At 43.0% G+C, this 27,410-nt stretch overlaps 1 protein-coding gene across 1 annotated transcript in view; it reads left to right on the top strand.

Annotated features, from left to right (window-relative positions):
* EFCAB2 (EF-hand calcium binding domain 2) overlaps window positions 1-27,410 on the top strand; it is a 47,729-nt gene that overhangs the window by 5,541 nt on the left and 14,778 nt on the right. The window contains exon 3 of the mRNA XM_063443208.1: window positions 12,407-12,479. Within this exon, the coding sequence (XP_063299278.1) occupies window positions 12,407-12,479 (73 nt within the window). The remainder of the gene's footprint in view (window positions 1-12,406; window positions 12,480-27,410) is intronic.

The raw sequence follows: 27,410 nt of genomic DNA, 5'->3' as shown, positions 1-27,410 counted from the left end.
TGGCCCCCACCCCTGCGCTGTGGGTGGGGGCCCTAATAAAATAATAAGGGGGGGGGGGACCTACTGTCCTCCCCCCCTGGCCCCCACCCCTGCGCTGTGGGTGGGGGCCCTAATAAAATAATAAGGGGGGGGACCTACTGTCCTCCCCCCCTGGCCCCCACCCCTGAGCGGTGGGTGGGGGCCCTAAATGAACCCCCCCCCCCCATCAAGGTGACTAGGGGTCCCAAGCCCCTAGTCACCCCCCCCACCCAAAACATTCTATCCCCTACCTACCCCCCTCACCCTAAAAATAGTGAGGGGGGAATAAAATAACTAACCTGTAAAAAAAAAAAAATTAAACTTACCATTTGACGTCTTCTTTTTTCTAAATTCTTCTTTCTTCAGCCCCCAAAAAAGCCAAATAAAAATCCATCATACCCGTCGCACTTTAAAAAAAACAAAAAAAAACCGAGCGCAAAAAAAAAATTAATCCATGTTCACCCATGGAGGGCACGCCGCGTACTGAGCTCCGCAGGGCGGATCAAGGCTTATATAGCCTTGCCCCGCCCTGCAATTAGGCTTAGAACACACTGATTGGTTGGTTTAAGCCAATCAGAGTGCTCTGTGTCATTTTACACAACGTGGGAAAATTCAAAAGAACTTTCCCACGCTGTGTAAAATGACAGATCACTGTGATTGGATGGTTTTCAAGCCATCCAATCACAGTGCTCTGTGTCATTTTACAAGCGTGGGAAAATTCCAAAGAACTTTCCCACGCTTGTAAAATGACACAGAGCACTGTGATAGGATGGATTTCAAGCCATCCAATCACAGTGCTCTGTGTCATTTTACAAGCGTGGGAAAATTCCAAAGAACTTTCCCACGCTTGTAAAATGACACAGAGCACTGTGATAGGATGGATTTCAAGCCATCCAATCACAGTGCTCTGTGTCATTTTACAAGCGTGGGAAAATTCCAAAGAACTTTCCCAAGCTTGTAAAATTACACAGAGCACTGTGATTGGATGGCTTGAAAACCATCCTATCACAGTGCTCTGTGTCATTTTACAAGCGTGGGAAAGTTCTTTGGAATTTTCCCACGCTTGTAAAATGACACAGAGCACTCTGATTGGCTTAAACCAACCAATCAGTGTGTTCTAAGCCTAATTGCAGGGCGGGGCAAGGCTATATAAGCCTTGACCCGCCCTGCGGAGCTCAGTACGCGGCGTGCCCTCCATGGGTGAACATGGATTAATTTTTTTTTTTGCGCTCGTTTTTTTTTTTTTTTTTTTTTTTAAAGTGCGACGGGTATGATGGATTTTTATTTGGCCTTTTTGGGGGCTGAAGAAAGAAGAATTTAGAAAAAAGAAGACGTCAAATGGTAAGTTTAATTATTTTTTTTACAGGTTAGTTATTTTATTCCCCCCTCACTATTTTTAGGGTGAGGGGGGTAGGTAGGGGTTAGAATGTTTTGGGGTGGGGGGGGGGGGTGACTAGGGGCTTGGGACCCCTAGTCACCTTGATGGGGGGGTCATTTAGGGCCCCCACCCACCGCTCAAGGGTGGGGGCCAGGGGGGTGGACAGTAGGTCCCCCCCCCTTATTATTTTATTAGGGCCCCCACCCACCGCGCAGGGGTGGGGGCCAGGGGGGAGGACAGTAGGTCCCCCCCCTATCTTTATTTAGGGCCCCCACCCACCGCGCAGGGGTGGGGGCCAGGGGGGAGGACAGTAGGTCCCCCCCTATCTTTATTTAGGGCCCCCACCCAGCGCTCAGGGGTGGGGGCCAGGGGGGAGGACAGTAGGTCCCCCCCCTTATTATTTTATTAGGGCCCCCACCCACCGCGCAGGGGTGGGGGCCGGGGGGGAGGACAGTAGGTCCCCCCCCCTTATTGTTTTATTAGGGCCCCCACCCACCGCGCAGGGGTGGGGGCCGGGGGGGGAGGACAGTAGGTCCCCCCCCTTATTGTTTTATTAGGGCCCCCACCCACCACGCAGGAGTGGGGGCCGGGGGGAGGACAGTAGGTCCCCCCCCTTATTGTTTTATTAGGGCCCCCACCCACCGCGCAGTGGTGGGGGCCGGGGGGGAGGACAGTAGGTCCCCCCCCTTATTATTTTATTAGTGCCCCCACCCACCGCGCAGGGGTGGGGGCCAGGGGGGAGGACAGTAGGTCCCCCCCCCCCCTTATTACCATTTATGTTTTTACAGTGAGCAGCCACAGGCTGCTCACTGTTTAGTGGACATGCCCCTACTCGCGGTATAGCGAGTAGGGGCATTGGGGAGATTTTAATCTCCCTTGTGCTATTATGGGGGTCATATTGACCCCCATAGAGTGAGGGGGGGGGACCTGGGGGGCTTATGAAGTGGTGGGGAGCACAGCTCCCCACCGCTTCTGTCTTTACATATTACAAGGAGGGAGCTGCACGTCGGTAGCTCCCTCCTTGTAATAAACTGATCGAACAAACGAACACTGATACTCAGTGATACTCAGTGTTAGTTTGTTCGTCTGATTTTTTCTATTCATTCATTCGTCTGTCTGATGAATGAATGAATAGATGAAATTCCCGTTCGCATGTCCAGATGTTTCACTGGGCATGTGCGGGAATCTCACAGTCTGTCTAGTGTGGGTAGATGACGTGTCCCACAGGGACTTCACCTACCCACACAAAGATGGCGGCGCCCTGAATAAAGATCGGGGCAGAAGATACAGATTTAAAAATAGGTAATCTGGGGGGCTTAGGGGCATTTGGGGGTGACTAGGGGGTCAATTGGATGTAGTGGAGGCGGGAGGGGGGTTAAAAAAAAAACGGGATTCGGCATGACAGTGCCGCTTTAACACTTATACCTACAGAAGTAGCCCTTTGAATAATGTGTTACAAAGGATACTTCAAAACAAGATGCAGGTGTAACAGATATTACAAACAATGTTGCGAGCTCCCAGCAATAATGGAGTTATAGTATCTACTTGTAAGAAAATATCAATTGACATAAAAGACCTGGATATCCTCAGTACATTTAAGCGACAATGATGATGGTTCCCTTCCGCAGGCTAGTAAGAGGCTGGACTGTTCCCTAATTATGGGTACTTACCACCATGCGGATTTAAGTGATACAGAAAAGTATAGTGTGCTTTAAACCTGCAGTATGCAAATGTGTGGGTGATATGCTCCAAATCTGCAGCAAACATATCTGTGAAAGTGCACGTGTTAGATCAAAAAGGAGATATGGAGCAATGCTCACCACATCCTGTCTGGATTGTTCTCTAGCTACTGCAGAAGAACATTGGACCCCAATAAGATAATTGATTAATTCCACATTGTACAGCTCTTGAACGAGTAAGTAAACAATGATAAAACCTCAGATGAGTGGCAAAAAATAGTAGAATGCATTGCAATAAATTCCGGTTTCCGCATTTTGTCCGTATCTCAAACTGTCTCAAGACCAATTCAATCTCAAGGTGACTTCCCTGGGAGTGTTCTTATAAGAAGTTATTGCCTCAATTAAAAGAAAACCTGGGTATCTTAAAGGAACATAGCCACAGAGGAGTAAAAAGTTTGGACAGGTATCCGCATACAGATGAAACAAGATAATCATACAGATATATTGTTCATAGTACAAGTAAAATAAAACGTAAAGGGAAAGCTTAGGGACCATAACATCTAAATTAGGTTCTTATGGTACCAGCAAGGTTTTAAACAGTTTTTGAGCGGTTTATCCCCAAAGTTGCCTCCAGCGCCGATCTCAGCTCCTCCCTAGGTGACATACAGCTTCCGAAACCACGGAGTGCCGCTGGGAAGGGCCACTGCTGATTGGCTGAAAGCAGTTAACTGATGCTCCCAGCCAATCTGTAACTCCCCATTCACAAAACTGATTTGGAAAAGGTACATTTCTTTCCAAGCCAACTTTTTTGATTGGCTCAAAGTGTCAACTGACAGCTCTCAGTTAATATGCTAACCACTGCCTGGCGGCACTATGCGATTCCTGAAAATGACATTTCAGAAGCTCAATGCTGCCTGTTGGGAGCTGAGATCGGCACTGGAGGCAACTTTGCGATTAAAATGTTTGATGCCTCAGAGAGTCCCTCCTCATATATGTGCTGTCAGAAGTCTGGTTCAAAAAAGATTCCAGTCACCCACTACCACTAAGACACCCACCGCAAATGCCTCCAATTTACTAAATGTTCTCAGGACTTGATGTGTGTTTGGGTCATATAAATTTGAAAAAGGAAACATAATATCGTTTATACGACCTTTAACCAAAAGAAAGTGGCATTTGGCCACTCCTTGGCATCCTCCTTGACTTAAATCATCAGAAGTGAAGATCTCAGCCAATCACAATGCTTTCCCATAGGAAATCATTGGATTGGCTGAGGTTGCCTGGGGCAGAGCCAAATGCTGCCTTCGCCAATCAGCATCTCCTCATAGGGATGCATTGAATCAAAGTACCTCTATGAGGATAATTCAGTGTCTCCATGCAGAGGGTGGAGACATTGAATGTCAGTGCTGAACACTGTGCAGCACTGCCCCAGGAAGCAGTGAAGGTATCCCTAGGCTGTAATGTAAACACTGCCTTTTCTCTGAAAGGACAGTGTTTACTGCAAAAGGCTTGGAAGGACTAACTATACTCACCAGAATTAATATATTAAGCTGTAGTTGTTCTGGTAACTATAGTGTCCCTTTAAATTTGAAATGTACTTTGGAATCTCACTTTAGTCTGTTAGTCTTAAATTAAAGAGCATTACATTTAATCTATACATTGTTCTAGCAGAAATGCTAGCAAATGTATAGATTTTTATTTAAGACCCCTAAATGCTTTGGACTCCTAGCCACCCATCAATCAAATTCATGACAATAGACTGGCACACAGGATATAATGCCTGTGAGAGAGTTACAGGGGGAGCACAAAAATCTTCCCCTAGATGGTTCTCTTGCTCCCTGTCCCTATATTATTCTCACAGAAGGCAGTCTTCACGCTTGCTGGCGGATTATGGGGATCACTGACGCCAGCATGTTGGCATCAGCACTGAGGATTTCCTTGATTGGGAAAGTCTCACAGGCAGGGCCAATCATAGCAGAGAGGGGTGGTAGTGGAGGGTTGGTGTTACAGCTTCGAAGAATGGTGGTGCTGGAGTGAGTGGCTGTAGGTAAGTAATTCTATAATAGATCATAAAACAAATAACAAGGTTATCCATTAAAGTGAGCATTCAAGGTGAATTCAAAGTTAATTCCGTAAGGACAAAATAGCCAAAATGGCAATTTTTTTCAAGTTCATTATGCTTTCAGTTCAGCTACTCTGGCCTTAAATTTTAAATGTAGTTTGAATTCTCACTTTAGTAAATAACTCTGTAAATATATGTCATCTTGTAATAAATTATATATATGACATCACTCTGACATCACACTCTACTTCAAGTAACACTCTAAACACCTAAAACATTTTAGCTTGCTGAAGTGCTTTATGTGTGAAGAATGTGTTCTCTTATTTTCATTTTACATTATTTTCATTTGTCACTTTTATAAATTATCTTTCCCACATCCCCCTGGTTTGTCATTCAGACAAACGGTTCTCTTACATTTTGGTAGCTTAGCTCAGAGCACCGGCCTTGAAATAACCTTTTATTAAACTGCATTGGGCAGTCTGTAATTAGACTGGGCTGGATTAGAAGGGAGTGCTTACAAAGGCTTCAGACAAGAGATCTGCAAACAGTTTTTTTTAGATATAACCCAATGTTGACTCAATGGATGTTGAGTATCCCTTTAAGTCATAGCACAGTCAGGGCCCACAGTTCACAGAATCTTTGGGGGTTCAGTTTAAAAAATATTGTGTTCTGAAAAGTGGTCTAAATGACTAAATATAGGGCACTCAGAATGGAAACTACTGAATCCGGCAGACACATTACAGGTCCTCAGTGCCCACCCATCACATGGGCAATGCACCCCCTGAATCCTGGGCCATATAGTAAAAAACAGAAACCCATAAAAACAACAGTATGCTTTCCTAGCCGGTCCCTTAACATGAAAATAATAATGTTAGTTAAATAAGCACTTGTTAACATCTGCTCGAGTGACGGAGTTTAGCATTTTGATATGCATGGTTAGCCTATATGGATTTCTACAGAAATCTACAGTCCCCACGCACAATGTGGACAGAATCACATATCATCACACTTAGAACTATAAATAAAACTGCCTCACAGTTTTGGGTATAATTAACAAATATGCATTACATTAAGGAGCAAAGTTCTTTGATCGACATCACTGAATAGTCTAAATATCAATTATTGGCATATTGCACAGTCTGTTGTTCTACATAATTCATTTTCTGCACTTTCAGAGTGTAGTGGTGTTGTGCAGAGAGGCACTGAGGCTAGTGGTGTTGTGCAGAGAGGCACTGAGGCTAGTGGTGTTGTGCAGAGAGGCACTGAGGCTAGTGGTGTTGTGCAGAGAGGCACTGAGGCTAGTGGTGTTGTGCAGAGAGGCACTGAGGCTAGTGGTGTTGTGCAGAGAGGCACTGATGCTAGTGGTGTTGTGCAGAGAGGCACTGAGGCTAGTGGTGTTGTGCAGAGAGGAACTGAGGCTAGTGGTGTTGTGCAGAGAGGCACTGAGGCTAGTGGTGTTGTGCAGAGAGGCACTGAGGCTAGTGGTGTTGTGCAGAGAGGCACTGAGGCTAGTGGTGTTGTGCAGAGAGGCACTGAGGCTAGTGGTGTTGTGCAGAGAGGCACTGAGGCTAGTGGTGTTGTGCAGAGAGGCACTGAGGCTAGTGGTGTTGTGCAGAGAGGCACTGAGGCTAGTGGTGTTGTGCAGAGAGGCACTGAGGCTAGTGGTGTTGTGCAGAGAGGCACTGAGGCTAGTGGTGTTGTGCAGAGAGGCACTGAGGCTAGTGGTGTTGTGCAGAGAGGAACTGAGGCTAGTGGTGTTGTGCAGAGAGGCACTGAGGCTAGTGGTGTTGTGCAGAGAGGCACTGAGGCTAGTGGTGTTGTGCAGAGAGGCACTGAGGCTAGTGGTGTTGTGCAGAGAGGCACTGAGGCTAGTGGTGTTGTGCAGAGAGGCACTGAGGCTAGTGGTGTTGTGCAGAGAGGCACTGAGGCTAGTGGTGTTGTGCAGAGAGGCACTGAGGCTAGTGGTGTTGTGCAGAGAGGCACTGAGGCTAGTGGTGTTGTGCAGAGAGGCACTGAGGCTAGTGGTGTTGTGCAGAGAGGCACTGAGGCTAGTGGTGTTGTGCAGAGAGGCACTGAGGCTAGTGGTGTTGTGCAGAGAGGCTTGAAGACTATGGTGAGGCCTAATAGAAAGCAGTTGTTGTTGGGGGATTCCATCATAAGAGGTGTGGAGATGGACAATGGTGGTCTTGTGAGGTGTCTTCCCGGAGCTACTGCTCACAGAGACAGGAGACGTATCTGTAATATTGTTAAGCAAGCAAAGCAGGAAGGGGAATTGGATGTACTTGTCCATTTAGGGACAAATGACTTGGCTTGCAATGAGGTTTCAGAGGTTAAGGAAGTTTTTAGTGTTTTTGCCAATGATATACGGCAGGTTGCTTCCACACTGTCATTCTCTGAAGTTCTGCCTGTGCATAACACTCAGAACGACAGGCGGATGCGTATTAGGGACTTTAACTTGTGGCTTGGTGAATGGTGTCGGGAGCAAGGATTTGGCTTTATTGCTCATGGTAGCTCTGTTTGGAATGGAATTAAACTGTACAAAAAGATGGTTTGCATCTTTCTCAAAAGGGAACAAATGTTCTCAGTGAGCAGTTCAGAGGTTTTGCTAGGATGTTTTTAAACTAGGAGGGGGGGGCAAAAGGGTGATAAAACATCAATCCAATTGTCCCCCAAAACAAGGACAGAAGGTGCCTGTAGCAAGTGTGTTAAAAAATGATAAGCTTAGAGTCATGTCTACAAATGCTCGCAGTTTAGGGAATAAGATCCATGAACTTGTGGCAATAATGGCAACTGATAGTGTAGATTTAGTCGCTGTTACTGAGACATGGTATAATGAGAAAAATGACTGGGACATAGCAATACCAGGGTACTCTTTATATAGAAAAGACAGGGAAGGCAAGAAAGGGGGAGGGGTGGCCCTGTATGTAAAGGATAGCATAAAATCTAGCCTAATAAAGGTTAGTGAGGCGAACATAGAGTCCGTTTGGGTTACGTTAGAATTTGGTAATCACACAGTAACTCGTGTAGGTGTGATTTATAGGCCCCCAGGACAAATTGAAGAGTTAGATAATCTACTAGTTGAAGAAATAGCTAAAATGACAATGAAGGGGGAAGTTATCATCATGGGTGACTTTAATCTTCCTGATGTGAATTGGAAAACAAAAATAGCTACTTGTGCCAGGAGCACACATATTCTAAACTCCCTACTGGGATTGTCTCTAAAACAAGTCGTTGAGGAGCCAACTCGTAAAGAGGCCATACTAGATTTAGTGTTAACAAATGGAGATTTGGTATCAGATATTACTGTAGGTGAAAGTTTAGGATCCAGTGATCATCAGTCAGTGTGGTTTAATATAAGAACAGTGACTGAGTCACACCACACAAAAACAAAAGTTTTAGACTTTAGAAAAACAGACTTTTCTAAAATTAGAATATGTGTAAAGGAGTCATTATCAGACTGGAGCAATTTATATGGAGTCCAAAAGAAATGGGATTATTTAAAAGTTGCACTACTGAAGGCAACAGAAAATTGCATTAGGCTTGTCAGTAAAAGCAAAAAATTCAAGAAACCACTGTGGTACTCCGCAGATGTGGCCAAAATAGTAAAAAACAAAAAGTTAGCATTTAGTAATTATAAAAAAAACCAGAGTGAGGAAGACAGAATGACCTATAAGATTAGGCAGAAAGAGGCTAAGCAAGTTATAAGAGCTTCCAAATCCCACACAGAAGAGAAAATAGCACAGTCAGTAAAAAAGGGGGACAAAACTTTTTTTAGATACATAAATGAGAAAAGAAAAGTAAAACAAGGATTAGTTAGATTAAAAACAAAAGAAGGAAGGTATGTAGATGAGGATAAAGGTCTAGCTGACTGCCTCAATGAATATTTTTGTTCGGTATTTACAGATGAAAATGAAGGAAAGGGACCTCAGTTAAGAAAAAGGATAAATGAGTCATTTATTACACGTGAGTTTACAGAGGAAGAGGTTCTATTTCAACTGTCAAAAGTAAAGACAAATAAGTCAATGGGACCTGATGGAATACACCCAAAGCTATTAAAAGAGCTTAGTGGTGTACTAGCAAAACCATTAACAGATTTATTTAACCAATCATTGATAACAGGAGTAGTCCCAGAAGATTGGAAGTTAGCGGATGTTGTGCCCATTCACAAGAAAGGTAATAGGGAGGAGTCGGGCAACTATAGGCCAGTAAGCCTTACTTCAGTAGTGGGGAAAGTGATGGAAACCATGTTAAAGGATAGGATTGTTGAACATCTAAAAACACATGGATTTCAAGACCAGAGACAACATGGGTTTACTTCAGGGAGATCATGCCAAACTAATCTTATTGATTTTTTTGATTGGGTAACTAAAATTATAGATCAGGGTGGTGCAGTAGACATTGCTTACCTAGATTTCAGTAAGGCTTTTGACACTGTTGCACATAGAAGGCTTATCAATAAACTACAATCTTTGAGTTTGGATTCCAATATTGTTGAATGGGTAAGGCAGTGGCTGAGTGACAGGCAACAGAGGGTTGTAGTCAATGGAGTATATTCGAAGCTTGGGCTTGTCACCAGTGGGGTACCTCAGGGATCTGTACTTGGACCCATTCTCTTTAATATTTTTATTAGTGATATTGCAGAAGGTCTTGATGGTAAGGTGTGTCTTTTTGCGGATGATACTAAGATATGTAACAGGGTTGATGTTCCAGGAGGGATAAGCCAAATGGAAAATGATTTAGGTAAACTAGAAAAATGGTCAGAGTTGTGGCAACTGACATTTAATGTGGATAAGTGCAAGATAATGCATCTTGGACGTAAAAACCCAAGGGTAGAGTACAAAATATTTGATAGAGTCCTAACCTCAACATCTGAGGAAAGGGATTTAGGGGTGATTATTTCTGATGACTTAAAGGTAGGCAGACAATGTAATAGAGCAGCAGGAAATGCTAGCAGAATGCTTGGTTGTATAGGGAGAGGTATTAGCAGTAGAAAGAGGGAAGTGCTCATGCCATTGTACAGAACACTGGTGAGACCTCACTTGGAGTACTGTACACAATACTGGAGACCCTATCTTCAGAAGGATATTGATACCTTAGAGAGAGTTCAAAGAAGGGCTACTAAACTGGTTCATGGATTGCAGGATAAAACTTACCAGGAAAGGTTAAAGGATCTTAACATGTATAGCTTGGAGGAAAGATGAGACAGGGGGGATATGATAGAAACATTTAAATACATAAAGGGAATCAACACAGTAAAGGAGGAGACTATATTTAAAAGAAGAAAAACTACCACAACAAGAGGACATAGTCTTAAATTAGAGGGACAAAGGTTTAAAAATAATATCAGGAAGTATTACTTTACTGAGAGGGTAGTGGATGCATGGAATAGCCTTCCAGCTGAAGTGGTAGAGGTTAACACAGTGAAGGAGTTTAAGCATGCGTGGGATAGGCATAAGGCTATCCTAACTATAAGATAAGGCCAGGGACTAATGAAAGTATTTAGAAAACTGGGCAGACTAGATGGGCCGAATGGTTCTTATCTGCCGTCACATTCTATGTTTCTATGTTTCTATGTTTCTATGATATCATAGTAAATGAGCAAAGATATGAAGTAAAACTGCAAAAGAAGCTGATTTGGATAACTTTTCACGTGTGAAGTTTTGAACTTTAAACTGTGATTTTGCAGGAGTTCAATGAGGGATATTAGATTTAGAGAATAACCCTTTTGGTATCCCACAAGTTGAGATCAATGTCTCCACGATATTCTACAAGTACAGCAACAGTGTCTGTAAAATGAATATACGCAAATTTTAAACAAAGTTTGAAGCAATAACTATAATGACTAGGTCACAGAGTTTTAAAGTCTAAAAAGGGGGAAAAAAAACAACTTGTAACAAATTGTTATATTTAAAGCACTTTGGCTGTACTACACGTTTAAAGTAACACTCCAAGAAGCTCAGTCACTACAGCATACACTTTGCTAATGGTTTGAATTCTTACCAAGGGTGCACCGGCTGCCACTCTCTGCCGTTCTGCAGCCAGAAGCTCTCTTTTCTAAGCTAAGAAGGAACATGTTTAGCAAATGGTTTACTACTAACTTGGGGGAGGGCTCCAGGTCACTCCAGAGCCATATTACTACAGCACACTGTCTTTACATTAATCCAATCATTTCATAAGCTTGCATTCCACTTAAAGTCAGTCTTCAGTCAAATTGCTACTCCAACCATTTTTGCACTGTACTGTAATTAAAAAAAAAAAAAATCAAAAACAGCAAAAAAAAAGAGGGTTAAACCTTACCTTGAATTCAGTGCCGGGCCAAGTTCTCCCCGTTGTCACGCAGCGTGATCCTCTTCCTGTCCATGCTCCAGTCAAATGCTTCTCATAGAAAAGCATTGATGGCGCACTGAATGCCATAACACCGTGAGTGAAAGTTCACCTCACCCATAAAGACACCTTCTCCCCAGTCAATGAGAAAAGGAAGGAGGGAGGGCGGTACAGAGGATAGTATAGAACAGTATATAACAGAGTTCCAGTCTCTCTACATCATGTGTTTCGGGATATAATTACACCCCTGCACAAAATGATATATTGCTCTGTATAAGCAGCTTTTCAACTAAAACGATTTAGGTACAAATTGCATGCACTATTACCACTTCTAATAGTATAAGTGGTCATGGTAGTTGAAACAACCTTTTAAAATCTGCTTGAGCTGAATAAAAACTGCACTTCATGATGTCCCAGCTGGTCCAGGAGGCATTTTTCCTCTCGCTTCCAAGATGACCTAAAGACCTTATGTCCTTGGGAGAGATGCTCTTTTCAACTTCGTGATCACACATGTCATATATTATTTGCTTTAATGTGGCACTAGCCTTCTTTAGTCGTTTATTGTTACGCTTTTGTTCTTATTACAATGGTGGCAGGGGCATGTTTATCTCAATGATGGCCTCACAGTTTTCAGCATAATACAAACAATGCAATGAATGCGAGGTCGCCCACTGCATCACAATAGGTTCTAACTTTGAAATGATATCTTTTTGAGACCAATGACATTCACATATTTATTTCCCTGGGACTTAAAACATAAAATGAAATAATATTAATGTGATATCTTTTTAAAATCTCATTTACAGACTTATGACGATTTAGCATCCGAGTACCATATGATTTATCATACAGCTATACCAATTCACAAAATGACATTATTCAAATCAAAGGGCTGCATTCTGTGTGAACATTCCCATATCTACTAACAGAATTTGTTGTTCTTTGTAGAGAGGTTGGGACAATCATAAGATCTTTAGGATGTTGTCCAACTGAAGGGGAACTCCATGATATGCTGGCCGAGGTAAGATTCTAGGATGTCTAAGGTGTAAAGTACCATTGTTTTCAAACCTATTCACTTGCGATGATGTAATTTTGTCTGGTTTTAGTTCTAAAAATCAAAGGTCATTTAGTTTAGTTTAGTATGAGGTGCTAATAAAGGCGTACATTAACATACAACATAGGTACTAATCCATAACGTTTTCTGACTGTCGTCTGGTATCAAAGCAGTTATCAAAGCGATCATAGTCCACACTATACAAACCTTTATTTCTGCAGGCAACACTGGCACATTTAGAAATATTATCCTAAAACCAGGTTTTTAACCCCTTAAGGACACATGACATGTGTGACATGTCATGATTCCCTTTTATTCCAGAAGTTTGGTCCTTAAGGGGTTAAATGTGATTTCACTGTTTAACCATAACCAACAATTTAAGGCCATAGTCGCTGAACTAGAAGCATAATTGACTTGAGCGTTTTCCAGTTGGGCTGTTTTGACCTTAACCCCTTAAGGACACATGACATGTGTGACATGTCATGATTCCCTTTTATTCCAGAAGTTTGGTCCTTAAGGGGTTTAAGGGACACTCCAGGCACCAGTAAGCGTTCCTGCACCATAATTCTGCCTCCTTATCCACTCCCCCTCATGCCAAAAAGACTTCCTTACCAATGGTATGCATAAAGTCTCAGCCCCAACAGCACTAAGTGAGCTCTTTTTAATTGACAACCTAGCTGTAGACCAGGGGTAGGCAACCTACGGCACTAGTGCCATGCACGGCACTCGAGGTGTCTTTCCACGGCACTCAAGGCTGCTAGAGCCAAACAGGGTCTGGCCTATCAGGAGTCTCAGTGAAACTTCAGATATCTGCTAATACAAAGAGGTAGTGAAGGACAATCCTCAATTTATGCATTGCAGCACGAAGGTAGTGATCTCAGATCAGTTCCTCCCAGCACTTGTGAATAGGAATCCACACTGTAGTAGAGCAGCCCACAGCTGATGTTGCAGCTCCTGTCCTTGACCTGTACCTGCCCAGGCTGGTCCCCACTGGAACCAAGGGAAGCCACCCACACTGCTAGATATACACAGACCTGCAGAATAAGCCTCCCCTCATACAAATAATACGAACAGCTCACACACAAACATACACACAATCCCCACAAACGCAACACCACTAACAATCTACATACATGCACACAATCCCACATGCAGCCTCTCACATGCAAAACCCCAAACAGACCCCATACACTACCTAACACACAATGTGACATATCCATCTACACACAATTCCACAAGCAGCACTCATACAAAGCCCACATTCATATGTATCATACACGATACCATAAACTACTAATGAACATATACAATATAATAGCTCATATACGCACAAATACAACGATACAAAGCAATTACAGTATAAATGACACAAGCAGAATACGGCAGCACACACACCTCAATTTAAAAAAATAGGATCGGCAGGGCCGTTTGAAGGAATTTGGGGGCCCCAAGCAAAATGGACATGGTCTCCCCCCCCCCCCCCCCGCACGCAAAGCCTACAGGAACCACAGCATAGCCATACAGTTTAAGTTCACCCACACTTTATATAAATAAAAAAGGTTTACAGTGCAAATATTGCTGTTGCATATAATGTGCATAAAACTTGAACATTTTCAACAATTGAAAATTCCCTGTGTTCTCCTCATCTTCACTTCTCCTCACCCCCCCTCCCTGTGTTCTCCTCATCTCCCCTTCTCCTCACCCCCCCCCCGTGTTCTCCTCATCTCCCCTTCTCCTCACCCCCCCTCCCTGTGTTCTCCTCATCTCCCATTCTCCTCACCCCCTCCCTGTGTTCTCCTCATCTCCCCTTCTCCTCAACCCCCTCCCTGTGTTCTCCTCATCTCCCCTTCTCCTCACCCCCCTGTGTTCTCCTCATCTCCCCTTCTCCTCACCCCCCCCCTGTGTTCTCCTCATCTCCCATTCTCCTCGCCCCCCCTGTGTTCTCCTCATCTCCCCTTCTCCTCAGCCCCCTCCCTGTGTTCTCCTCATCTCCCCATCCCCCCTCCCTGTGTTCTCCTAATCTCCCCTTCTCCTCACCTCCCCCCTCCCTGTGGTCTCCTAATCTCCCCTTCTCCTCACCCCCCCCTGTGTTCTCCTCATCTCCCATTCTCCTCGCCCCCCCTGTGTTCTCCTAATCTCCCCTTCTCCTCACCTCCCCCTCCCTGTGGTCTCCTAATCTCCCCTTCTCCTCACCCCCCCCCTGTGTTCTCCTCATCTCCCATTCTCCTCGCCCCCCCTGTGTTCTCCTCATCTCCCCTTCTCTTCACCCCCTCCCTGTGTTCTCCTAATCTCCCCTTCTCCTCACCATCCCCCTCCCTGTGTTCTCCTAATCTCCCCTTCTCCTCACCTCCCCCCTCCCTGTGGTCTCCTAATCACCCCTTCTCCTCACCATCCCCCTCCCTGTGTTCTCCTAATCTCCCCTTCTCCTCACCTCCCCCCTCCCTGTGGTCTCCTAATCTCCTCACCCCCGTGTTCTTCTTACTCCTCCCCCCTCCCTATGTTCTTCTTACTACTCCCCCCATGTTCTTCTTACTCCTCCCTCCTCCCTATGTTCTTCTTACTACTCCCCCATGTTCTTCTTACTACTTCTTACTTACTCCCCTCCCACTCTCCCTGTGTCCTTCTTATTCCCCTCCCCCTGTGTCCTTCTTACTCCCCTCCCCGTGTCCTTTTTACTCCCCTCCCCCGTGTCCTTCTTACTCCCCCGCCTATGTTCTTTTTACTCCTCCCCCCCCCCCCCCGTTCTTCTCACCTCCCCTACCCTGTAGCGTGGCCGAGCTCAGGGTGCACTTCCTGTCAGTCCGGCCGGGAACAGGAAACTGAATCTCCTGTACCGCGTGGTACCCGGACGGACTGACAGGAGGAAGAGGAGCTCGGCCACGCTACAGGGAAGGGAAGGTGACGAGAGAGGCAGTGCTGCAGCCGCCTGAGGCTCTCTATAGAGCGCTCAGGTGGCTGCAGCCTTATAGGAAGCACCGGCCCTGCTTGGGGGCCCAGGCCAGCTCGGGACCCAAAGCAATTGCTTGGTTAGCTTGCGTGGTAGCGACGAGCCTGAGGATCGGCACGCTACGGGACATCACAATCCTATATCGGCACAGTGCTGCTAAAAGGTTGCCTACCCCTGCTGTAGACAGTCAAAGAAACTGCAAACACAGATATTGATATCTTTACTATATGCTTCCATGGGTGTCCTCTCCTTCTAGTGCAGGTTGTTTTGTTGTTTAAATCATTAAGTACTGTCAGTAGCTGGGCTGTGTGCATACTATTTTGATAAAGAAGTATTTTTCTGGAGTGAGGGTGTGTGGCTTAAATGGCAGGCTTATGGTGCAGCATTCTACAACTCGTTTATTGGTACCTGGAGTTTCCCTTTCACTTTGAATTCACTTTGAATTCTCACTTTAGTGAATTAACCCTGTGTGTTGGAATTTCATTAAACTTCCAATGCATTCAAAAGATATAGGAACTACTTTTTTCTTATGTTAAAATCCTACCTTGACAAAAGGTGGAACCAGGGCCCTCTTTAACGGGGTGCAAACGGGGCAGCTGCCCTGGGCCCTGTTACAGCTGGGGGCCCAAGGCAGATGTTCTATTTGCCTTCTGACCGCAACAATTTCTTTTGGGATCACTGATCCTAACATAAATTGTTGCGGGCAGTGAACCCACTCACTAAGGGGGCCCATCGGGTGGCCCATGCACTTAGGGCCACCCGGTGGGATTGTGTCAGCAGGGGCCAAGTCAGGCGTGACCAGGCAGCATGGAAGAAAGTGAGGGCTGGTCACTTTCTCACACAGAACAGGAGGCGTGTCAAAGGGAGGAGGACCTGGTGTTCCAGAGGAGACAGTGAAGAGGGGTTCAGGCCGGGAGAGAGAGAGCTTAACTCCCAGCTACCTCAGCCAGCACACTGGACCCTAGGGAAGCCACCCGCCAGCAAAAGGTAAGAAACTGGATGGTGGCTATCAAATTGTAAATTCTGCGTGTGTGTACCAGTGTGTCTGTCTGTGTGGGTGTCAGTGTGCCTGTCTGTGCATCAGTATGTGTGTTTCAGTATGTCTGTCTGTGTGTTAGTGTGTGTGTCTGTGTGTGTGTACGCCATACAAACTATGCTTACATTCAAACACACAAACACTGCTCATTACTAAATACAACCCTGCAAGCATAGGACAATGGTAGAGCCCCAGCTGCCAAAGCCACTCTTGCAATAGTGAGCCCGAAAGAAGCCTTGTACGAGGGCTGTTTCTAGTTTAGTTCTGCCACTATGTTTTGGTGGAGGGCGTGATTGCATGCCAGGGAAAAGGGGTAGTGCAGGGGGCCCAAGCAAATGCTTGTCCAGGGTCCAATCAGTATTAAAGATGGCCCTGGGTGGAACTACTGCTGCAAAGTTTTTTCACTTTCCCCATGCATTGCTAGCAATGGCTGTGGGAACAAGGCATTACCTCAGTTATGGCAAGATAATATCCCTTTGTTTCACTGTAGCATTGTACTTCCATGCATACACAAGAGTAAAACGTAAAACATGATGTGTGCTCCTAGCGGATGATGCACCCAGAACTGAAGAAATAAGATGGAGGTGCCATGGAGGGCAGCATCAGGTAGGTTAACTTTGCATTGGAAATCAGATAAGGTGATTTGCGCACACATAGTGTAATCTGTATACAGAAAGTATATGTATGTAAAGATTTTCAGCAAACTTATAATTTTCAGAGCCCATTAAAAGTTGGCTCGGTACTTATGGTGCGTTTCATCTCATCAAGGAGATATTAAATGGAATTCCAATAATCACACTCCTCAGGAACTCGGCACTGCTGCAGCATAGGAACTCCAGAGTCCGAGGTAAGTGTTAAAAGATGAATATTTATTAACAAGTAGTTTTTAAAACAAATAAAATTGTAGCACAACGCGTTTCAACCAGTAATAGTTTTCCTCAGGTGCAGGTATGTTATAAACCGACCATACAGAACTTTATATATGTTAAAAAAAATCAAACAATTAGATAATCAATTACACATGTACATACACCAGCCAACTACAAAATATGGTCCGGACCGGATATACACTGCCATCCCCAATATGGCAGCATATCCAATCTTGGACAGAATTTTATTTGTTTTTAAAACTACTTGTTAATAAATACTCATCTTTCAACACTTACCTTGGACTCTGGAGTTCCTGTGCTGCAGCAGTGCCGAGTTCCTGAGGAGTGTGACTATTGGAAATTCCATTTAATATCTCCTTGATGAGATGAAAAGCGCCATAAGTACTGAGCCAACTTTCAATGGGCTCTCAAAATTGTGAGTTTTCTCAAAATCTTCACATACAGTTGCAAGAAAAAGTATGTGAACCCTTTGGAATGATATGGATTTCTGCACAAATTGGTCATAAAATGTGATCTGATCATCATCTAAGTCACAACAATAGACAATCACAGTCTGCTTAAACTAATAACACACAAAGAATGAAATGTTGCCATGTTTTTATTGAACACACCATGTAAACATTCACAGTGCAGGTGGAAAAAGTATGTGAACCCCTAGACTAATGACATCTCCAAGAGCTAATTGGAGTGAGATGTCAGCCAACTGGAGTCCAATCATTGAGATAAGATTGGAGGTGTTGGTTACAGCTGCCCTGCCCTATAAAAAACACACACCAGTTCTGGGTTTGCTTTTCACAAGAAGCATTGCCTGATGTGAATGATGACTCGCACAAAAGAGCTCTCAGAAGACCTACGATTAAGAATTGTTGACTTGCATAAAGCTGGAAAGGGTTATAAAAGTATCTCCAAAAGCCTTGCTGTTCATCAGTCCACGGTAAGACAAATTGTCTATAAATGGAGAAAGTTCAGCACTGCTGCTACTCTCCCTAGGAGTGGCCGTCCGGTAAAGATGACTGCAAGAGCACAGCGCAGACTGCTCAATGACATGAAGAAGAATCCTAGAGTGTCAGCTAAAGACTTACAAAAGTCACTGGCAAATGCTAACATCCCTGTTAGCGAATCTACAATACGTAAAACACTAAACCAGAATGGATTTCATGGGAAGATACCACAGAGGAAGCCACTGCTGTCCAAACAAAACATTGCTGCACGTTTACAGTTTGCACAAGAGCACCTGGATGTTCCACAGCAGTACTGGCAAAATATTCTGTGGACAGATGAAACCAAAGTTGAGTTGTTTGGAAGAAACACACAACACTGTGTGGCGAAAAATAGGCACAGCACACCAACATCAAAACCTCATCCCAACTGTGCAGTATGGTGGTGGGGACATCATGGTTTGGGGCTGCTTTGCTGCATCAGGGCCTGGACGGATTGCTATCATCAAAGGAAAAATGAATTCCCAAGTTTATCAAGACATTTTGCAGGAGAACTTAAGGCCATCTGTCTACCAGCTGAAGCTCAATAGAAGATGGGTGTTGCAACAGGACAATGATCTAAAGCATAGAAGTAAATCAACAACAGAATGGCTTAAACAGAAGAAAATACGCCTTCTGAAGTGGCCCAGTCAGAGTCCTGACGTCAACCCGATTGAGATGCTGTGGCATGACCTCAAGAAAGCGATTCACACCAGACATCCCAAGAATATTGCTGAACTGAAACAGTTCTGTAAAGAGGAATGGTCAAGAATTACTCCTGACCCTTGTGCACGTCTGATCTGCAACTACAGGAAATGTTTGGTTGAAGTTATTGCTGCCAAAGGAGGTTCAACCAGTTATTAAATCCAAGGGTTCACATACTTTTTACACCTGCACTGTGAATGTCTACATGGTGTGTTCAATAAAAACATGGCAACATTTCATTCTTTGTGTGTTATTAGTTTAAGCAGACTGTGATTGTCTATTGTTGTGACTTAGATGATGATCAGATCACATTTTATGACCAATTTGTGCAGAAATCCATATCATTCCAAAGGGTTCACATACTTTTTCTTGCAACTGTACGTATACTTTCTGTATACAGATTACACTTTCTATGTGTTTTAATTTATTCAATATAGGAAAAAAACTCCATTGTATTGGTTACCAGAGAAATATTGTGTGTAAAGTAAACCAAAAGTTTTCTGCGTGCGCAAATCACCTTATCCGTTTTCAAATTTTATCACGTTTTAAGTGAAAATAGTGACATTGCACTTGGGTAATTGTTAGCTGCACCAGAATTTTATCACAATAAGCGCCACCCTGTCTTTCATTCTACTACCTCCAAGGATAACTCAGCATATCTGCACCCACAGATCACCACACACTAAACCGCGATATCACCATCTGGGTGTCTTCTCAAGATATGCGAAGACACCAGAAAGTGACTGTTACAATACCTGTCCCTTGTAGCGCCATGCGATCACGGAAGTGATGTTTCTGCTATGTTCTAAAGCACACCCACTCATCCTTAGCTTTCTGGTGCCTCATTATGACATCATATATGACATGGAACCCTCTAACTGATCTTGTTTTATAATGTCAGTCTTTGTGGCTCTTTGTGATGATGTGTACACACTTGTGACATCATGACCTTCTGTAACCAATCATAACCCCATAAAGAGTATATATAGTTGCTGGTTGTCCTTGTTTCCTTGTCATGTCTTGGTTTCTGTTTACCTGAGAGTGTGTTTTTGTCTATACTTACCTGGGTTTTTGACTTTAGTTTGCCTGACTATTCTTGCTCTTTGTTATGCTCACCTTGGCTTGTTTCTCATTTCCGTGTACCTCTGTTATCCCTGACCTTGACCTTTTTACGTTTATTCTGTCTCTTTTCGCAGACATTCTGCCCTATATTTTAAGTGCTAGCTATTTTAAGACCACTATAGTGCCAGGAAAACAAACTCGTTAGCTCCCCCCCACCCTCAGGGCCCCCCTCCCGCTGGGCTAAAGGGGTTAAAACCCCTTCAGCCACTTAACTTTCTCGAGCGCCGGGCTCCCTCGGCGCTGGTGACCTCTCCTCGCCCTGCCAACGTCAGATCCGAATGCGCGCGCATTCAAACCGCCCATAGGACAGCATTACTCAATACTTTCTTATGGATGTCCAGCGGAAGCGCCTCTAGCGGCTGACAGTGAGACAGACATTAGAGGCTGGATTAACTCTCAGTGAAACGTAGCAGTTTCTCTGAAACTGACATGTTTTCAGCTGCAGGGTTAAAACTAGAGGGACCTGGCACCCAGACCACTTCATTAAATGGACACTATAGTCACCTGAACAACTTTAGCTTAATGAAGCAGTTTTGGTGTATAGAACATGCCCCTGCAGCCTCACTGCTCAATCCTCTGCCATTTAGGAGATAAATCCCTTTGTTTATGAACCCTAGTCACACCTCCCTGCATGTGACTTGCACAGCCTTCCATAAACACTTCCTGTAAAGAGAGCCCTATTTAGGCTTTCTTTATTGCAAGTTCTGTTTAATTAAGATTTTCTTATCCCCTGCTATGTTAATAGCTTGCTAGACCCTGCAAGAGCCTCCTGTATGTGATTTAAAGTTCAATTTAGAGATTGAGATACAATTATTTAAGGAAAATTACATCTGTTTGAAAGTGAAACCAGGTTTCATGCAGGCTCTGTCAATCATAGACAAGAGAGGTGTGACTAGGGCTGCATAAACAGAAACAAAGTGATTTAACTCCTAAATGACAGTGAATTGAGCAGTGAAATTGCAGGGGAATGATCTATACATTAAAACTGCTTTATTTAGCTAAAGTAATTTAGGTGACTATAGTGTTCCTTTTAAGCTGAAGTGGTCTGGGTGCCTATAGTGGTCCTTTAAGGACATATACACATCCATACTTTATCTTTAACCTAGGTTTGTATGTTAGGGTCAGGTCAGGCATGACAGTAAGTTAGGGTTAATACTGGGTTAGGGTTAATGCTGTTTAAGGGTAAGTGATAGTGAAATTGGTGAATGTTAGGGCAGGTACACGGCTAAAGTTAGTGTAAACATTGTGTCAGGGGTAGGATTGATATGGGGTTAGCTTTAACTATCCACAAATAATTTAGATCCTAGACCTATAAAGCATTAAAGAATCAGGACTGATAACGTGTATCTATTTTAATATCTTTTTATTTAGTTCCACTGGATGTGTAAACATTAGTAGCAAAAATGTGAAAAAAAATGTCCCCCCTCCCATTTTTCCATTTTATAGATAATGTTGCGTTAGGTATATATATATATATATATGATATTGAAAGAAGCTTATTTCTGTCCTTTAGAAGGCGATATGTAATATGTATGGGAGCACTAGAAAAACCCTTAACTTACTGTTGAACAAACTTGTAGCGCAAATTCTAGGTTTTGTTTTGGTTCAGAACTTGGACAGTTGCCTCTGTCCTTAAGTGATTAAGTGACAGCAATGTTAATATTTGCTATTTTAATGGTCATACTTTATATGTATACATTATTCCAGAATGCCTAAATATGCAGTACCAATTACTTGCATCTTTTCCATATCTCCCAAATGTGCCTATTTGGGATGGAGTCCTTTGGCACACAATTGTGTGTGTGTGTGTGTGTGTGGAGGGGGATGCAATGGTGCAATAGTTTTGGGAGGATTGGCTACACAAAAGATCCACCCACTATCATTAGGAGAGGAGCTTTCCATCCCATCAAGAACAAAACAATAAACTCTAGGAACTATATATATGCCACATGTCTCAAGTTCAAGCCTCCTGAGTATTTGACTTTGGATAACCTTATTCTAGCTGGGTGGATTATCCATATGAACTGTCTAACTTTGTTGTTGAAGGCTTCCCCAATCCTTCCTGGATATCAAGAGGGATAGCTCTTGGAAAAAAGTATAGGAGTTTTGGGAAGCCCATCTTGCCCATAAGTGAGAGTGGAAGAGATTGCCATCTACTCAGCTTGTTATATAATGATTGTAATATAGCTGGTATGTTAGTTTGGTATAATGTGGAGAGATATTTATGGATGTTAACAATGAGGTATTTTAGTGTAGGTGGGGTTCAGGTTAATGGAATGGAGGATTGAAGAGAGGATGGAGAACCTCTGCCTAGGTAAATGGCTTTTGATTTAGACCAATTTAGTGCAAAATCCGTTGTATTTTGATAGGCAGTTAATAAGAGGAGTATAAGGGTAGGGAGTGGTGTAGATTGCCTGTGAACAAGAGCAAGTCATCAATGTAAGCTGAGACCCTCAACACAGTCACCCAATGGGATACCTTGATATCCAGGAATGTCTTCTATAACTCTAAGGAGTAAATCCAATGCTATATTAAACAGGAGAGAGGATAGTGCCTAACCCCCCTTCCTAATGTAAACTATGGGGAATTCAGGTTATTTGTTGTTATACAAATCTGTGGCCTGTTCTTTAGTTTTTTTTTATGAATGCCACAAAGGTGATTCCAAAGTAGCAAAGCCTGAGAACTTTCATTAAGTTCGACCAAGCCACAGTGTCAAATGCTAATCAGAGAGGGACAATCGAAAGTGGATTCCCCACTCAAAGATCAAGATACCTCTACCAGAGCCCGTCCACTCCCACCACCAAGTGTTGCACGAGGAACGCTACCAGGTGTTGAGTCAATATGTGAGGAAGGAAGCTCTGGAGACAGAAGGCCAATATACCTGATAGAATTTTCATATCAAGATTCAGACATAAAATAGGCCTGTAGGAGTTCTTGTGAGTGTGATTACTGTCCGGTTTGGGTATTAGGACCGTCTGAGCTAGATTAAGGGAGTCCACTGAGTGGCCGTCTAGGTATATATGATTGAATAGTGGAGTTTAAACAGTGCCAATACAAAGCTTCAAGATTTTAAAATGTTCTGCTGTGAGGCCGTCAAGACCAGGGGCTTTTCCATTACGAAAGAAGGCGTTTTGTGCTTCCTGATCAGTCATAGGGTTATTCAGGAGTTAATGATATTCTTTGTCTATATGATGTAGTAGTATATGAGAAACATTTTTTTAAAAACCTTACCTTTCAGATGATTATCGGATGTTGAAGTGTATAGGACCTTGAAGTGGAACAGGGCATTAATCTGGGTGTGGAATGCCATTTTTATCCCTTGTGATAATATAATAGAGGTAATTGATTTAAATCTAGTGATTGGATTGGCCATGCTCACCAACAATCTTGCGGGCCTTCCATCGCAGCAAATGAAGTGTTGCCTCTGGTAACGTGTTTACAGTTATTAAGCAACAAAGTCTTCTACTGTCTGTTTTGCTGTTGTTTAAGTGTATTCTAATTGAAATGCATTGAGTGTGTTTTCAAGTGGTAATAAATAAGAAATCTCAGTGCCATTTTTTTTGTGGAGGTTACATATGAGATTATTTGTCCCTGAAGAACTGCCTTTGAGGTTGCTAAGTAACTGTGGGTCATCAGAATAAAGTTGTTGTCTTTAAACTTTCACCAACTAAATATGAGGTGAGTTTGGAAGGAAGGATTTGGAGATCCAGGTGCGTATCCATCGGGCCTTAAGAAATGCGGTAGTTCTTTGCTCAGTGAATTTCTTTCAGCAAGGTGATGTGTGGTTGGTGAGCCGCCAAGTCGGTGAGAATTTTCTTTCGATTCATTAGAGGGTTGGCATCCCGCACATTCCATGAAAGTAAGATTCTGAAGATATTATGTATGCATTCAGGGAGTTAATTTTATCCAATTCCCTATTTCGGCTTGCCTCCAGGAGGTTTTTGATATTTTAGGAACAGACTCCGAGCGAGCTGGTAGTCCTGGGGAAGATTGAGTGAGAGAGATCACGTAGCCAGCAAAAAACGGTAGCCTTGCTGCAAGAACTTTGTACAGGTATGAAAGAACAGTTCCATGATAAGCCTCGACTTCATTCTTCCTGGTGTGGTGAAGCCTGTGGTGGGGAAATGGGACATGGTTGAGGAAGAGGTCAGCTTCAGTGACTGAGGTGGTATAGAGGAACCTTCTCACATTTTGCAGGTGTAAAGTGGCTTGGTATGTTAGGGCTAATCAGATGCCTTTTTTGTAAATTTGAATGCAGATGGGGGCCAATGCTTTTCTTTTCTGTGCTTAAGAATAATTGATTTTGGTATACAGGTTGTTTAGGGCCTTTTTTAATGCTGTTAAGATCTTTGTGATGTTGTAGTTGAGAAATGTTACTATGACAGGACTTGGTTTGGTGAGATCCTTGTTTTGTTCTGTGCCCACCCTGTGAGCTCTTTCAATGTGTTGTATGGGGTCTGAGGAGCCAGATAGGTCAGGCGACTCTTGCATCCAGGTTTGAATGAACTGTAAAAGTTCTCATAATTTGATTTTTCAGATTATCTAATTTGTCTTGTAGAGTTGTTATTGTGGATTGTTGAAACTGGTAGGATTCAGTCTCAGTGTGGTCAGGAGCTCAGCAAGGGAACAGTAGGCAATGTGGTTCAAAATTGTAAACAGGTGTAACATCACCACTTTTGCCAGCATTGGTGACAGTTGTGACATCCGGTATTTTTGAATAGTTAGGAGGGGAATAATCACTGTTGGTATGGATACCCATAAAAATTCTGCAAGGAAATTCTGTACTGTTCAAGTGGTTAAGTAATGTTTTCTCATTCAGAGTTTGACTAAATTCACTTGACTAGGTGATCGGTGGTGATATTTGGCTTGGAATGGAGGTTTGCGGAGAGTTAGGTGTTTTAAAAATCAGTTCTGTAAAGTCCTGTAAAAATTCTGCGAGGGGTTACCATACATCCAAAATAAAATGTTATCCTTCATAGCTTTTGAAGTTTAGCTGTCAGCACTAGGGTATAGGATTTTGTTAGGAAAATATCAGGATGCGCCAAAATCTTTGGGCTAATGGCTGTTAAAAATTCTCCCACTGTTATTCACTTGTGGCTCATATTCTGAGGGTTGTTGGTAGTGATGGGAATGGGCGTTGGATTGGAAAGTTACTCCCAGTGTGGCTTTCAAGGGATGCGTTTCTTGGTGGTGGAAGACTGGATACAGCCAGACTAATAATGTGCTCAAGGTGGAGAGTGATAAAATAACTAATTGAACAAAAGTATGTACAGGGTTTGGCTGGCGGTGTTTGCACTACCATGTCAGGGACAGTTACAGAGGTTGCTCAGGTGGTGAGTGTAGAAGCAGGTGCCTGCAGTGGCATTTTTTGCATCAGTGGTGAAGGCCTGATATGTTAGGAGTTGCATGCCCAGTCAATGCCTTGCATGTAGGCCTGGACTTACGATTTGGGGCCCTAGGCATGTGTTACAGAATGCCTTTCAAAAAAGGTATGAGCGTGAGGGTTGGCTTGTCGACTCCTCAGTGAGGTTTTTTTTGGATCTGGCGGTGGCAGTTTGGGGGCCAGATGGCTATATATGAATATTGTGGCTCGGAGATCTCGAGGTGCGGTCAGTTAAGATGGTGGCGAAAACTGAAGTCTCATCCCACCCAATTTTAACATTACTTTCATCACGTTTTGTAGTGACATTTTAAATGTTATTGTGAACATCAGTATAATGTCACTGCGTTCTTATGAATGCACCAACATTATGGAATTGCTATTAATTAATTTTGGTAAGCTGAAAACTAAATTTACATAATTTAACTGATCTGTATTAATTATCAGACCACAACTATTTTGGCCTACATTTTTCAAATTTGGCTTGAATTCAATAAACCTTATAATTTTGCATGCTTTAAAATATTCACTCAGCTTGCCAGGATTAGCTGACAGAAAAAAATACATTAGTTTACCAGTCATAGAATCTTTAGTGGTGCTGTAGCTCCATCTAGTGGTGTGAGCATAGAACAAACTAAATGTCACATGTACCATAGATTTTCATATGCCATTATTGTCTTTTGGAGCAAATGTAAGTTTACAGGAGCGTATACACTAAAGTCCTAATGCACCCAATCTAAATTTGCAACATGTATTTGGATCTGTCCAAGGACATTCTGGTGGCAAAATCTGTTGATACTCTTTAACAATGTTATGATAGAACTACAATTTAATTCAAAACTTTACCTCCCCTAATAACTATGGGGCTCATATTTGCAGTTTTGTTCATCCAGGTGCTTTGCAAAGAAAAAAGGATTGGAGAAACTCCAGAAAAATGCATTCTACGTGAATGGTGCTGCCGTAGTGACCAATATTAATACATGATACAAATTACAATAAAGAGTGATAAAAGTAATTAAAAACAGTGTAACAACTAAACAATAAAAGTGTTGGTGCTTGAATGAGTATACTCAGAATTGCAGATAGTATCTGTGCTGCATGAAGAAAATAATAAAAGTGACATGACTATAAAACTCCTCCTATTTATACACACACACCTGTGGCCACCTCTAAAGCTTGTGTTTATCACTAGTACTATTTAATTTGTCTCCCACATTTTGTAATTAGCGTAGGACCCACTGACATTGGGGTACTTTGAAGCAGTGGTGGGCTTAACATCATATGGCCATATGGTGGAACTAAATCCCATATTTATTCTCTTAGATAGGCGTTTTATAGTAGCCTTTTTAGTTATAAATTATTACAAGTCTGAGTGCGCCGTAACTAGTTTTTTCTGTAAAACAGTTTAACATCGCAGGGTAAGGCCTTAAAAAGTGAAAAATGGTTATGGATTGGGAGTGTTCGTTTAACAAATACAATTACAGATTTCCCAATTTTCCAGAATCTGATGTGACAGTAATGATTTGTGACTCCCAGCCTAATCTTGTTTTACTCCTGTCCCTATGCCAGGGGTATGCAGCCTTTGGTACTCCAGATGTTTGACATGGTGTGTGTGTGTGTGTGAACATGTAAATGTTTTTAAAAACACCTGATTTAGGCAAAAACAATCAAGATTTAGTTATGATAATACATTGCATAAGCCTGCCACAATGCCAATTACATGGTAAATCCATCCTCCTGGGTCTACCTGCAGTGCAAGGTTAAATAGGGTGCGGGAAGGAAGCACCTGTGACAAGGGGGGTTGCAAAAACTGAAGGAGTTGGTTTGGGCTCCCACATATA

Source organism: Pelobates fuscus, chromosome 2 (genome assembly GCF_036172605.1).
Source record: "Pelobates fuscus isolate aPelFus1 chromosome 2, aPelFus1.pri, whole genome shotgun sequence".
NCBI lineage: Eukaryota > Metazoa > Chordata > Amphibia > Anura > Pelobatidae > Pelobates > Pelobates fuscus.
Note: the sequence above shows the minus strand (reverse complement) of the source record. Positions and strands in the feature narration are given on the sequence as shown.